The sequence below is a fragment of the Plectropomus leopardus genome, chromosome 15 (assembly GCF_008729295.1).
Source record: "Plectropomus leopardus isolate mb chromosome 15, YSFRI_Pleo_2.0, whole genome shotgun sequence".
Taxonomy (NCBI): domain Eukaryota; kingdom Metazoa; phylum Chordata; class Actinopteri; order Perciformes; family Serranidae; genus Plectropomus; species Plectropomus leopardus.
This window is the reverse complement of record NC_056477.1, coordinates 7,189,268-7,203,862: the sequence shown is the minus strand read 5'-3', so window position 1 is coordinate 7,203,862 and position 14,595 is coordinate 7,189,268. Positions and strand designations below refer to the sequence as shown.

General features: G+C 37.8%; 1 protein-coding gene across 18 annotated transcripts in view; it reads right to left on the bottom strand.

The window, feature by feature from the left end:
* Positions 1-14,595, bottom strand: part of camk2g2 (calcium/calmodulin-dependent protein kinase (CaM kinase) II gamma 2) — a 75,682-nt gene that overhangs the window by 13,284 nt on the left and 47,803 nt on the right. For 5 of the 18 annotated variants that reach the window (XM_042502213.1, XM_042502212.1, XM_042502214.1 and 2 more), the window contains exons 10-15: positions 11,801-11,923; positions 10,991-11,074; positions 10,860-10,902; positions 9,853-9,912; positions 5,309-5,349; positions 110-190 (exon numbers count right to left, since the gene is read on the bottom strand). In XM_042502213.1, the coding sequence (XP_042358147.1) occupies positions 110-190; positions 5,309-5,349; positions 9,853-9,912; positions 10,860-10,902; positions 10,991-11,074; positions 11,801-11,923 (432 nt within the window). Of the gene's footprint in view, positions 1-109; positions 191-4,418; positions 4,452-5,308; positions 5,350-9,852; positions 9,913-10,859; positions 10,903-10,990; positions 11,075-11,800; positions 11,924-14,595 lie in introns of all 18 variants that reach the window. The other 13 variants (XM_042502220.1, XM_042502221.1, XM_042502224.1 and 10 more) reach the window with 5 other exon arrangements.

Genomic DNA, 14,595 nt, shown 5'->3' with positions numbered 1-14,595 from the left:
GACATAGAAAGATGAGGAAGAGACAGAACTAAACATTAAAAAGGTGGAAACAATGAAGTGATGCCATAAAAAAAAGCAATGTGAGAGAAACCAAATAGAGATGAGGTACCATTGGTGCTGAAGATGACATGCTGCTGTCTTTGGTGCTGCTGCTGCTTACTACACTGTTTTTACTGTTGGTTCCCTGCGACTGGGGCAAAGAAACACAACACAGAATGACTCCCGCTGCTCCCGCTGGGTCTAAACCATAAACCACCCTATGGGAATCTCAGGTGGAAAACAGGAATAGAGCCATTACACGAATCAATCATCTGCACCTTGCTGCTTTGTGCACTTTAAAGGGCAGTTGTTGTTGTACTTTCGTGCCTTTGTGCATGTAGCTTGAAAATAATCTCTCCTTTTGGTCATCAGGAACCAGAAGAAACAGTGCCCTGCTCCGACAACGTTAGTGCGCTGACTTCCTTACTGGTTTAACTGACATTTTTATTCAATTAGAAATCTGCGCATTGATTGATGGGCTCTTTGAGTCTAGCGTCCTGGTGTATGCCTGCATTCACTGTCTACAATTTTTGCAGACATTTCATAACATAAAAAAAAGTAAAAATAAACAACAGTTAGTCAGCACATGTATTTTTTTTAGAACAACGAACATATTTTCAGATTGTTTTTAGGTATTTTCCCAGCACATTTACAAATATGTAAAATCAACATCTGCTGGGATAAAAAGAGAAATCACAGTCTGTATCTAACACAAGCACCAGAAATTGGTGAACTATTGCTGGCAGAAACACAGCTAAAAATATGCAGAAAATAACTTCATATTAATAATAATGGTTACCAGTCCAGGTCTGTGCATGCAGTGAAAGGCCTTGATGACAGGTTTTTCTCCAATTGTGGAGAATAGTGCGTGCAAAAGTATGTATGTATGTGGTTATTTTCCTCCTTTTCCTCATGCAAAGTCAGCTTGAAGACATTATTAAGCCTATTTGATGTACAAAACTACTTTAGCATTGCTGAAACTGCTTAATGCACAACTCTCACACAGTCTCCTGCACAGTCTAAATCTGTTTGCTTTCCTGCAGGTGCAGTGTTGCACCCTGCTGAGCCTATGCTGAGTACAGCATGCATTTTAATTAAATAAAAAACTGAGTTCACTGTCACATTTATTGGATGCAGTCCTGGGAAATTAACAGATATAATGAGAGCCAGGAGTTGTAAGTACAGTTGAAGGTATTAAGATATATTTGCAAGTATAAACATTATTTCTAATCTTATTGTGGTGATTTCTGTAATCTATGTCATATTTTATGAGAAACAAAACAAATCCTTTTGCTCACAATAACTGCAAGAAATGGGCTATTATGTATTAAATGGTAACTCAAGCAATTTTATAAAGTGGAAAGGGGGCAAAAAAATGAAGTCTACATGGAAGAGCAAGAAAAAAAAAAGTTCCTTGAATAGCCACAGTCAACCCCATGTTAAAATGTCCAACTTTAAAGCAGGAATAAACATGTTTACAGCCTAGTACAAAAACAGTTTTAGGACTCCAGTAATGAGTCCTAGTGTTGCACTAGGACATCCTGGAAATCCTGCAGCATTTCAGCACCTCCAGTTCCCTTGTCTAACCTTCAATGGTTTTTTTTAATGGATTTTTGGTCAGAAGCCTTAAATAAGGTCTGTGGTTAACACAAGTTTAAGAGACTTTTACGTTTTGTTCTACGACATAAGACTCGTGAACTTTGAGGCTTTTATGTGTCTTAAAAAAGGCAGTTGCTAACAAGTGGTGAAATGAGATTTCATTTGTGAAGATTATCTTGCTGAGGAAAATGTGTAATTATCATAAACGTCTGTTTACCACAGACCTTATTTTCTGCAGTAATGCAAAATCCAATGGAAAAATCCCATTCCCATTTTTTACGAGGGAACCAGGGTGACATCAGCTTCCGGGTCATCCAAACATCTTCCCTGGGTCACTTTATAGTGAATGGCAAACTGTGCCACGAGGTAAATTTTCATATAACTTACCAGTTGACCTTTAATTAGGGCTTAAAGTTATGCATAATTAAGGGCGGGGCAATTTGAGAGACAGGCCTTTCGTGAGGGTCACAAGCCACAATATGGTCACTTCTGGCTCCAAAAACCAAATTGACAGCAATCAAAATGTCAAACTCAAGGCTTCGATATTGGGAGTGCACAAACCAATGCGTGACATTATTTTTGCAGTCTACAGATCTTATTAGTCGTGTTTAGACCCGTTTTGACCGTCTGAATGAAGCTGTATAATCTGCTTTGGAGAAGCAATTTCATGTCTGACAAAATAAACTGATGTTGTCATAGTAATGTAATCACGGTTTCTCATTTTGGGATTAAAGACTACAAGCTTTGAACAGAAAGTCTTGTTAAACTAAAGGTGTGCACAAGAAAAATAGCCATGGAGGGTTTAACTAACAAAAACATGATATCAGTTGCATTATGGGAAATTTAGGATCTCGTTTTTGGAGCTTGACCCATACTGGAAGTGTAATACTAAATTCCTGGAGAGCCGCTGTATCGTTTTTTTTTTTTTTTTGCTCGCTCAAACACTTATTTTGGTCCTGTTTTGTTGGAAACAGCAAGACAGAACAGTGGTACAGCTCCACCACAAAGGAGACGTAGATTATAGCCACAGATTAAAAATGGGATGTGTGATTTGAACCAGAAAACACAGTTTGAGCCGGACTCTCCCTTCGGCCTCGGGCTAACTGGAGGGGAAGGAGAAGGAGAAGCTTCTTGAATGCAAAACAGAATTCCCACAAGTAAGTTAAGAGGTGTGGATGAATGGTTAATGAAAGGTTAAGAGCAAAGTGTTCAGAGGTTTTTCAGATATTTTTTTTTCTACAACTCTGAAACGAGCAAATACCCCAGTGTGGCTTTAAAAAGTATTTTGGCGGTCTCCGTGGCCAACTAGGAACATCTTCTAACAGAAAAACTAATGTGCAACACTGAGGCTGACAAGGCAAACTACACTTCCCTCAAGAAGCACAAACATGCTATGTTATATTTCCCCATCGTTTCCGCAGTCAGCTTTATGAAGCCACAGCTGTTAGTCTTATGTTACAGGGTCAGAGATAAACATTTCAGGAAGTCGAATGTTCTTGATTTGACATGTTTGACATGTTAGGTTCTTATCCTGTTGCACACTCATACTAACTATTCTTAAAAATGTCAGTTCTGTTTAGCACAATTGGATCCAAGGACCTAAACTGCAGACTTTCGTGTATAAAGTGAGATGTTTTCAGTTCCCCAACAGCTACAAAAAAACAGAACTGAGAAGTTCGGAGCAGCATGTATCAGTATTTATAACTAAAGGCTGATTAAGGCTGAGTATCAAACCTCAAAATGTTTTATTTATAATTTGATTTGTGTCTATAACACATAAAATATAAAATATCTATTCTATCAATTTTAATCTGTATTTTACCTTGGTAGTTCAGTTGGAAGTTTTTGTGACTGCTTGTATTTAGGCAACATTTGACAATTTTGGTTTCTTTTTTTTTTTAATGAAAAGAATTTTGTAGATTTATATGTGTATATATATATATATATATATATATATATATATATATATAATTCCCAAAGCAAGTTATCTAAAACTCCTGTACTGCATTAGATACAACATTTGACTGTTAATAGGGTATAATTATTAGCAGCATCTATTTTAATTTGAAAATTAATTAAAATAAAAGTGCATCTAATTAAAATTACAAATAGACCAAATTACCCCCCCCAAAAAATAATGAAATTAATCTCAAAATTTTATAAAAAATAAAACAAGTTAAGTTCAACTGTGCTTTTTATCTGCAGCTGACCAAGACAGCTGTTTCATTTACAGGTAGAGGGAGAGAAAAAAAAGTTCACACAAATGAAAAATAATGAGGGTCAAATAAATATGCAATAATTGAAAAAAAAGGAAAATGATTATATACTGATGATTACGACGATTAAAATGTCTCTCACTCCTGTGATGCCAGGGATGTTGATAAGACAAAATACTTGATCTTATCCATTGAGGGATGGGTTAGACATCAGGAGAGGCTAACGCTTAGAGGCAACTGTGTGTGTAAGTAACTGTGTGTGTGTGTGTGTGTGTGTGTGTGTGTGTGTGTGTGTGTGTGTGTGTGTGTGTGTTTTATTTGTCAGGAGCTGAAATGGTTTTGGTGGCGCTTATGGCAGAAAGGGGATGCAGAAATGTTGAATGGAAATTGGAAATCCAACAGAAATCGGAACAAGACGAAAACTGCCATAGACAACGCCTTAAGCATCTCTGCCCAAAAGGGAAAAAAATGAAAGAGAGAAGAGGAAGGGGAGAACCGGAGGGGGAAAAAGACTCGGAGAGACAAAGAATGAAAAATGAAAGAAAACGACAGAGCCGATCTCACCATCAAACAAACACTCGAGCTGGACTTCCTTTTCTGACAGACAGCAATGGAAAGGAGGAGGAAAAAAAAGGGTCATCGGGAAACAAGGAACTTTATAAAAAGAGTTAAAAAGTGAAGCTGCCAGATTGATCCCAGAAAGAGAGAAAAATAAATTGGCTGCACAAGCTTGTACAGGAAGAAAGATGAGACAAGGGGACAGAAAAAGAATCAGCTGCAAAAACATTACAGGGAGTTAACTTTTAAAGGAGAACCAAAGGATTTAAATTATTGGTCGTGCAGTTTATCCATATAATGTTTGGGTTTTTTTTAAAGGGGGTCAGCTATTGTTTAATTTACTGTATGTAATTGGAATTTTATTTTGGCCCTTGTTGATCATGGCGCTTCACTGCATGCATTGACGCTGACTGTCGATCAAAACAAAGTAAGCACCAAGACATGGTGGCTCGTACCGCTGTGAATAAAATGAATAAATACATTTAAAAAACAAAACAGCATTTTAAAAGTCTATTGGTCTTTAAAATGTCCCTTACTTTCATTTTAATCTCACATTAGTAGTATCTGTGCCCCAACTTTAACTGCCACCTCATACACATAAATAAGCGGCTACTTTCGTTTTTTATTCAAGATTAATCAATTTCCCTAAACCTGAGAAATCTTTAATCACATTTTAAGCAACTAGAAAATCTAACAAACGGAGCACCAGAGCACAAAGGTAATCCAACATAAAGAACATACTGCTGTCCATATGCTCATAATATCAAAGACACATGTTATTAGAGAGTAGTTAGGGTGACAGACCAAAAGGGAGACAACAGGAGAGAGGAAGAGGAAGTAAGACAGAAGCAGTAAAGTAAAAAAAAAAACCAAACCTCATGGGTTAGAGAACTTACCTTCACACCATCCGACTTTTTGTTTAGTAAGGTTTTGCAAGCTGAAAGACAGAAAGACAAGATGGTTAAGACACATTGTGAGGGGTAATCGTCCTACAGGCACCACAGTGAGATCACTCAGTCGGCAGGACAAACCTAAGTAGAGCGTCCAATAAAAGTTTATCAGGCCTTGTAAAGCATCCACCTGATTTCACAACATGTATTTAGTAGAGTGCAACTGTTGTACAAGCAAAAATCTCACCAAAAAGTGTGGCGTATAATGAGGGCAATTAATGAAATGTAATATTTATGACTATGTGTATGTTTTGCAAATTGAAAATAAAAAGTGAACTTAGAAAATTGAATAATCAGCTAAAAAAAGGGAAAACTTTCAATTAAAAGAATTAAAATAACTGCTTTGAAGCATGTCTGTGCACTGAGGGCCTTTTTTTGGTATAAATACAAACTGACTTTGTTACAGAGCCAAATCACACCTTCAATTCACTTTAGGGACATAGTTTATGTTTGTATGAAGGCCAATTTCTGCTAAGAGAAGAAAAAAAAAGATTAGAAAAAATTGTACATGATAATAAAAATGGTAAGTATTTGAATAAGTGTTGAACTTAGAAAAATATGAGCTACAGTAGTAAGTCAAAATTTATGAGTGAATAACATTTATTAGAAATAATGTTAAAAAAATGTTCAAAAGTATCAGTAAAAACTTTAGTAGGTAAAATAATACAATTGTGACTATCTTATAATTATGACTTAATATTTCGTAATATTGATTCTTGAACACAAGTATTTATTAATATATTTGTCATGCATAAATTAATCTATTTTTCTCTTTTATTGGCAGAAATTAGATTCACAGCTTGACAACGGTGACCTTTGGTGAAATTAAAAAAACAAAACAGTAAGAGACATTTTGGAGATTGAGAGGCACTCATGCTGTAGTTCTGTTTTCAGATACTTATAAATATTATATCTGTCTATTGCAATTTTAAATTAAATCACTGGTTTTTGGCTTTCAAATGTTTCTTTTAATTTGGTCAAATTTCCCTTCCCATGTACTTTATTTCTTTTGAAAATTTGAATGGTTGTAGAGATAAAAAAAAAACTGCAAGCAACTTAAACAATAAACTTTAAATATAGGAGAAACAAATAAACAAAAAAGTAGTCAGCCCCAATCATTGACATAAATTTCAGCACAGCATAATAAGCACTTCTGCTAATAACTGATAACTTGATCGTCGTTAGGTGTTTTATCTGCAGACAATCCACCTCTCTGCAGAGGTGAGCAAATATGAATGGATGAATTAACTAATGAATTAATCAAATGAGTTACTTTCTGAGTCCATGAGGCACCTCTATCCAGAACAACCATTCATTTGCATGAGTGCCACAAACAAAAATGCATTTTATTTCAGTGCCATACAGCTAACACTGTCAACTGAGCCACTAGTGCTTTGTAAAAAGTGACATGTTAAAATAAGACTAAAATTCAAACCTTTGACATATACTCCACCAACTGCAATCTAACCAGTTCATGTTAAACGAAACTGTCTGTTAGCCTACATTAACCACATTGACATAATACCATGTGCATGCACCTGAAAAACTGAACAGTTATGACCAGATTTACATAGAAATGACACCAGCACACGACTGAATAAAATGTCCACATGCATGCACATACAAACACACATAGTTGAAAAATAAACACAAATACATTGTAACAGTGTAAACACTCAAATTTGTGTTAGTCATGTTCAGTGATCCTCCCTTACCTTCCATTTATAAAGTAGGAAGGAGGGCAATGAAGAAGGCGAGAAAACAGTAACGTATTTAATATCTGCATCTTAACATCTGAACTGAAAACAGAACTGAAGATGACAACTGCAGGAACAAACACCTGTCAGACTTTCAGTGTGTGTCAAAAGGCATTCTGTAAGTCATTTCACAGAGGTGGTGGGTTCATGCGATGACAGTGGCTCATAAACATGCAGCATCCACTTCAAAGTCTTTATCTTAAAAGGTGCCGAGGAGTGCATTCTCAACAGTTATCAAACTGAGCAGAAACCTTTATGTTCAAGACATCTCTGCAAAGTCATAACCAAATTTTCCAATTTTACACTGTATGCAACACAGGAGGTGAGGAAATTCAACAACTGAAATCAAACATCAAGATAAATCCACATTAACAACTTATTGGCGTCGCATCTGCTTTATCAAACCAGAAATCCTGCATGAACGGCCTTTAAGCAAGCAGCTGACCCTGTCATGTGACTGACTTTTTTCTGTGAATGGTTCAGTATGCTTCATACAAACTAGTCTGCACGACGAGTCGACCGAGCACATCTGAACACAAGAGCGTTTAAGGTTGTTCTGAATTTCAGAGGTGATGCTAAAAATCTGCCGTCACACAAAGCAAAGACGTGATAAACCGTGCAAATGGGGATAAGGAGGCACAATTTCAGACGGCAGGAAGTAGCCGCGTTTGTTTGATGTTGGTTTCAAAAATGGCAATAAGCAATAAAATCTTTGGGGAAACTTTAAGTGTGGAACATTTATCTTAAGTCCTTAAAACAGCCTAATACATGGAGCAGCAGCAACATTTACGGCCTGTGTCAACATTGCGTTCTTTTTTTAGAACACCAGCATCTTTGTCATTCCCAATAAGGAGAGCGCTTACTTTATGAGTGCTTTGGCTTTTTTTGTGCAGCTGCTCCAAACAGTTTTCAGGAAGACACTGGTGATGTCACTGCTGCCTCTTCAGCTAAGCTACTGTCACAATGAAGACAGGAAAGCTAATTTTTTTGGAAACAAGTAATGCTCGTGAGTGTTGTGCTTTTATAACTGTATAGATTCTAAGCTTGTTGCTAACTGTTTATTCAACCTTTGGCTAATAAGGTGTTAAATTATCTAGCTGTGGTGTCAAGATTTTGTTGCCAGAGAAACAAAACCAATGCATAGCACATCAGTTTTTATGAAGTGCTGGGGCGAAGCGCTCTGCCATCGCTTTTCTGCTGAGCAAACAGGCGATGTGGATATGGAATTACGGATTTCTGTTACTGAAACTTCTTATTTTATCTCTGTCTGTTATAAAGGAACTGAAGTCCTTTAGTTCAGCCAAAGACGTGGTACAGTAATAATTTCTCAGGACTATGACTTCTGATATTTTTTTTTATAATTTATCTCCATGATTGAAAACTTCTCAGTTAATTAGCTTGTTGCTGTTCAGTGGTATATAGTTTTTGGTATTCCATCTTTTATTTGTGCATTTACAAAGTATCTCACCACTTGTTCTTCTGTTTTTACTATATATAGTGTTTGCAAAGTACACCACATTATAGGGGCCCATTTTAGGAAAAAGCCCTACACTATATCTGCAGGATGCTTCTCTATAGATGCATTTTTCCTGTTCATGGACCAAATATGGCAAATATGACTGGCCTGAAATCACATGACCAAATACATTAAAGTGGGAACACCCCATTGGCTGATATGTTTGTCTATATTTAGTATATGATTGGCTGTCATTTATATGTTTTTTTCAGCTTTTTAGTTTTTATGATCTTATTTAAAAATAATGTGCATAAGCTGAAAATACATTTTTCATACCAAAATTGTTGCCAGAGTTTTGACCTCTTCAGATTAAGGTTTTTGGAAAATGACAAAAAATACCTAACAAAGCCCTTCCTAAATTCGAAGTCGGAAAGGTCTGAGGGGTGGTGGCTTAAGACACTGTTTGATGATCCTACAAACACTCTGTTTGAAGCATACTGACGCCTTTAGGTTCTTTGTGGTCACACAAACACAACAGAGCAGGCGGAAGAGAGGAGACAAAGAAAAAGAGATAACAAAGGACACTGTGCATTCTGTTGATACAGCTTCCCATGCAGGTTGGCATACTGTTCTGTACTGTATGCTCATACACATGCTTGGCTGGCTGTTAGTGCCAGAGCCATGCGGAGGGAAGGTTGCAGCGAGCACAGGCAGGCATCGACTGGGCATTAGCCGAGGACTGTGGATACAAACCAATTCGAAGGAGGTAAAACTGGGAGCGTTACGTGAGGTTGAAGGCTGGCGTGTCTATTTATATTTGTGATATAAAAGGTTAAAATGTTTACACCGTAGAGAGAAGGATATGCAGCCTGCACAAGTTGTGGTAATGCTGAGATGTGTAAACAGAGCTTTGCTAGGTGGCAGCTGCGTTCGTTGGAGGGATGTCAGAGGGTCATGCTGGGTGTCAGTTAAATGGCCGTTGTGTTCGACACAGGAAATTAAATAGCCGGTCCTGGAGAGGAGCTCTGTTTATGAGAGCATCAAGACACGCGGCGATACTGAAAGGTCAAGAGCCGAGCTTTGTTTGTGGTATCCATTTACATGTTTGTGCGTGTGTTTAGGATGCCCCAGTGCAACGACGACCATACAAAAGTGGTTCATCAGTGTGCAGGCAGCAGGCAGCAGGTGGAGGGGTTCAAGCAGCCCAGGCCACATGCCAACAGCCTGAGTACAAAGTTGGCAGTGCCCGACTCCAGCACCCCCTCAAGCAGACGTACCTTCCTGTGCCATTGCGGCCGTGCTGGTGGTAGCGGCAGGGCTGGTATGCTGCCGTCCCACTATTGGACAGAAAGGGATTCAATGTGGACGCAAAGGTGGGACGAGAGCCTCGCTAAAACCTGACAGCCTTTTTATTTTCTGGATTTCTTAAAGTTTTCATAGTATTACACAAAACATGGGCTTCAACAAGGTGGATCAAGTGGGCTTACTGTAGTCAAGCTTTTTTGTGATACCTAACTCCTTTTTATTAAAATGAAGTGAAGCAGAAGATGGGAAATCTTCTCAGCACCAAAGTACCTGCGCCCCAAACTTATCAGTCTTATTTCCGTGGACATTCATTTGATAAACGTGCCTGCAGTTACGTATAAAGCAATTCAGAGGTCTGGCTCGTCTTGCTTTCTTCAGTCCAGATCAATCTTGACCGGTAGAGAGTAGCTGGCTGTAATCCAAGGAAGCTGCTTTACTTACATGAACGCATATAAACACAAGGCCAATAGCATTAATGCATTAGCTTGCTGGACAATTGTCTGGCCCACAGAATTGGGTGTTCAATCAAAAGTGAACTGTGTTTTGGTGATCAAACTGCTTACGAGGAGGAAATCCGAGCCAAAGCCCTGAAGTGAAAAATCAAAACTGCAGACGGAGCTGACAAGCAAATGTGAACAAGAAGTAAAATTTGCAGTTATAAGGAAAACAGATTCAGACCCAAAAAAAAAGTACAAGAGAGGAAGAACAGAGATTTCTATCATTTGGCCGCTATGAGATATCAAATGAGGAACAAATGATTACCAATAAAGCCTATAAAACTTCAAACTAAAATGTCATTATTATCAAATATAACAGCAAAAGAGACGTTTGTCACAAGACTGTCTCTCTAAATCCTGGTGCTTACTTTAACGGCTTCATTCAAATATGTGTATTATGAGCAGCACCGGGCCCCGTTTTGTAGTTTGTGGGCCAAATCAGACTCCCTTGATGTGTGATTAGTATCCCTGCCAAAGCTCACCTGAAAAGTTCCTGGACACCAGCATCGTTGTGAGGATCGCTCCCTGGAGAGACACAAAAATCAACACGATAAGAATCTGTGTTACACGGACGTGTGCTCGTGTGTGTGCGCATGTGAATATCCACACTCACTTTGAGTTTCCTCCTGGCGTTGAACTTGCGCAGACACTCCACAGTCTCTTGGCGATGCATCATGGAGGCCACAGTGGAACGTTGCTGTATGTAGAGGGGAGGAAACAACATTATAGTGAAATCTAACTTCCTGTTTCTCCAGCCAAATACACATTTTTTCTATATTAGGACATTAAATGACCAACTACTTTGTTTTTTTTTTTTTTGACCAAGAGTGGGAGTTAGCTTTACCGTTAGAAATGAGCAACCACAGCTGGTACCACTGCTTTGGATATCTGCAGTTTCACAGTTACATGACTCAATTTGAGCACATCTCCAGCTTTGGAAAGGCATGACATTTTCCCAGTTACATCAACAGTACAAAATATTAACAACTACAACAACTTTAAACAATAATGACCCACTCACTGTGCATTACTCCTTACTTAATGGACACCTGTCAGCGAAGCAGAACCACGTATTTCTATGGTCATGGTATTAACATATACACCTATCAAAAAGTTGTCTAAAGTGCTTGAGTGCATAATGTAGGTCTCTGTAGGTGTAGAGCACTCCATGATTTTAACACTAAACTAATAGATATGATTGTGTTATTGTTTTGAAAAGCAGAGCCAAAACCTGAACACTTAACATATTTTACAGTGTAACTCTGGCAGTTTGCATGTGTGTGTGTGAGAGAGAGAGGTGACTGCTTGATAAGGCAGAGGGTGAAAAACTGTAACGCAATTTGTTGAAAGATGACCCCAACATCTACGCCAGTGTTTGACGTGCTGGTTAAGAATTCTTTTGAAGACGAGGAATGTGACTTACGCAGACCCAGGGATGCTTGAGGGCCTGGTCGGCAGTGATCCTTTTGGCAGGGTTAATCGTTAACATCTGATTGATCAGATTCTTGGCCTCGGGGGTCACTGTGTCCCACTCTGGAGAGGGAAACTGAAAGAGGGAGATAAAAGAGCAAGAGGTGTTAAAAATGTATATCACTGTTCTTGCGCTTTCATTTAACATTTTATCACGGAACAACTGGCTTCACACACATGCATTATGAACACATATATACTCATAAATTCATATGTTTGTGTCAAAGAAATGAAGAAATTGTTCTTGTTTCAGTCACTTGACAATATTTTGTTTTTGGCACTAATTAGTTACCCAGATTGAGATTCAGCTTATGATTCAAAAACATTGTCATCTTAGCATAATTAACCCTCAAGAGCCCAGCAACTGCAAAATGTGCCGATACACCAGGTAGTTAGGCAGAAATTAGAGAATCATGAGTGGTATGTTACCACCACAGCAGGAGACTGGATGTTATGTTGGTACTGATGACCAAAAACAGCTCTGACAGTTACTGATATGCCAGTTAAAAGAAATAAAATATTAAATGCACTTCTCTTCATATTGTCATTTATATTTTGATTATTAGCAAGATGATATCTAGTGTAATACCCTGCTACTCTTGACTCTGAAATAATTACAGACACAGCAGGCTAGAGTTGCAGCCTGTGAGTAATCTGTGTCTCTCTGCATATGCATTTCAAGAAGGATCGTGATGATAGCAGGAGACATAAGAATGTCTATTCTGCTGAATCTACTTAGATTGTGTAATTTGCGACTGTCAGTTTCACAGAGAAAATTCTCAACTTCAGATGATCAAGTGTAAACTTCATGCAAACAGGATTTACAAATACGAAGAAGCGATGAAAACCAAAGTGCATTTAATATAGATTTGTAGCTTCTATAACCAGATCATTTGAAGCAAAAATAGAAAGATCATCTTTTTATTCATGAATACAATATCTGATCATTATAATATATACAAATAGCAGACCAGGAGTTTTGGTTTGGGTCCATTAAAAGTTGAATTTGAACTTCACCATTAATAGACTTCAATTATTACAGGCTGCAACTTATCTCTTTTTACAAGGCATTCATGGGTGCACTGGACTGAAATTACGTCAGTATTAACCCAATCTCCACCGGCTCTGCTCTGAAATGCTGGACCTTGTGCTTTGTCGGCCACTTTGATTTGTCTGTTTTATCACTTTATCTACCTTTTCACTTTTCCTGAACATGTTTAATGCTTCCTTATGTGATAATACATCCACTTAAAATCACTTATCACAAACATAAGATGATTCATCATGTTTATCTAGGCATTAAAGACATGCACAATCAGACCGCAAACTTAATAAAAACTGCAGCGTGCATTTCTGCAATGGATATTTTCTTATTAAATTTGGGTCAGACACTTTTGCAGATTATTAATAGATTGTATATAGATAAAGCATGTTATCCGGACAATGTATGTACTCTGAGAAAAACGTTTGATAAGTACAATAGTGACACCCAATTAAGGTCTGTAATTAACTTGTCTTTTGTTTTTGATCACGTTAATCTCTGTTTAACATTCCTGTCTTTAAGAGGTTGTACCGGGCTGAGTTTTAAAGCTAGAGTGATGATACTGGTATCATATGAAACTAGAACACAGTAGGAATCTATTGGTGTCATGCCCTGCTATCTTCTCAGTAAGAAGGTAGAATAACTGTCCAAAGTTAGGCTAAACTTTGGCAATGGAAAAACGGCATAGCTATTTCACAGGAATCACACCTCTGACCTCAAGATATCTAAATGAAAATGGGATCTATGGGTACCCATGAGTCTCTTTATTCTCATCCCATGCAGTTTTCTGCTGTCATGTGATTCCTAATCAAGACAATCTAGTAAGAACTGCTTCAGTTTGTTAGCATGGATTTCACAATTGTTTTGTAACTGAAAACATGCGATCAAAAAATGCGATTAATCACTATTAACTACAGAAATTCTGTGATTAAAAACGATTAGAAAAATGAATTGTCTGAAAGTCCCCCCCAAAAAAATGTTCTACTTTCTTTTGTTTTGGGAAATGCACAATGTGTTGATTAGTGGAAATATTTGTCTTAATGGGTCATTTCAGTAGTATGAAAGAAAATCACTCATTGTTTTATTAAAGTAAAATGGAGTGATTTTCAGACTGCCGTGGCTCACAGTCAATGCATGCCCTTCAGGAGCAAGCCCTTCAGTTGTAACAGGTGGGAGTGTTAAAAGTCAGCATAAGTTCTCGCACTCCACACCTGCCGCCCTCAGCTCTCCATACTAGCAGCATTAATCGCCAGCAAACATGTTTACTACTAAAAATCAAAGCAAGTTGTCCAGAGACATTTACTTAAAGCATTAGAGTGCCAGTTGTCAATTACTGACCAAAAGGAAGAAAAATGCAATTTAAGGCATCTACATGACAGTGATACTCAAGTGCACATTATTACAAGTGCTTGTCAGTCTCTTCATTTCAATGCTCATATTATGCACATTCATTAGATGTGGTTGCTTCCAATTATGGAAATTAATACGGGTAATAAATTCCTATCTCCCAGAGGACTATGACAAGATCTGATAAATAAGCCTATTGCTCTTTCATAGTGTATCACTCCTTTCTACAGCTAGATCAAAATCATGCAATAACAAGACACAAGCAATTAAAAACTAAAATTAAATTTCTAAATGACTTGCATGACAGAATGTGGAGTGTGTTATTTGACGAGACTTGAACTGAAGGTGTCCTGCAGGGC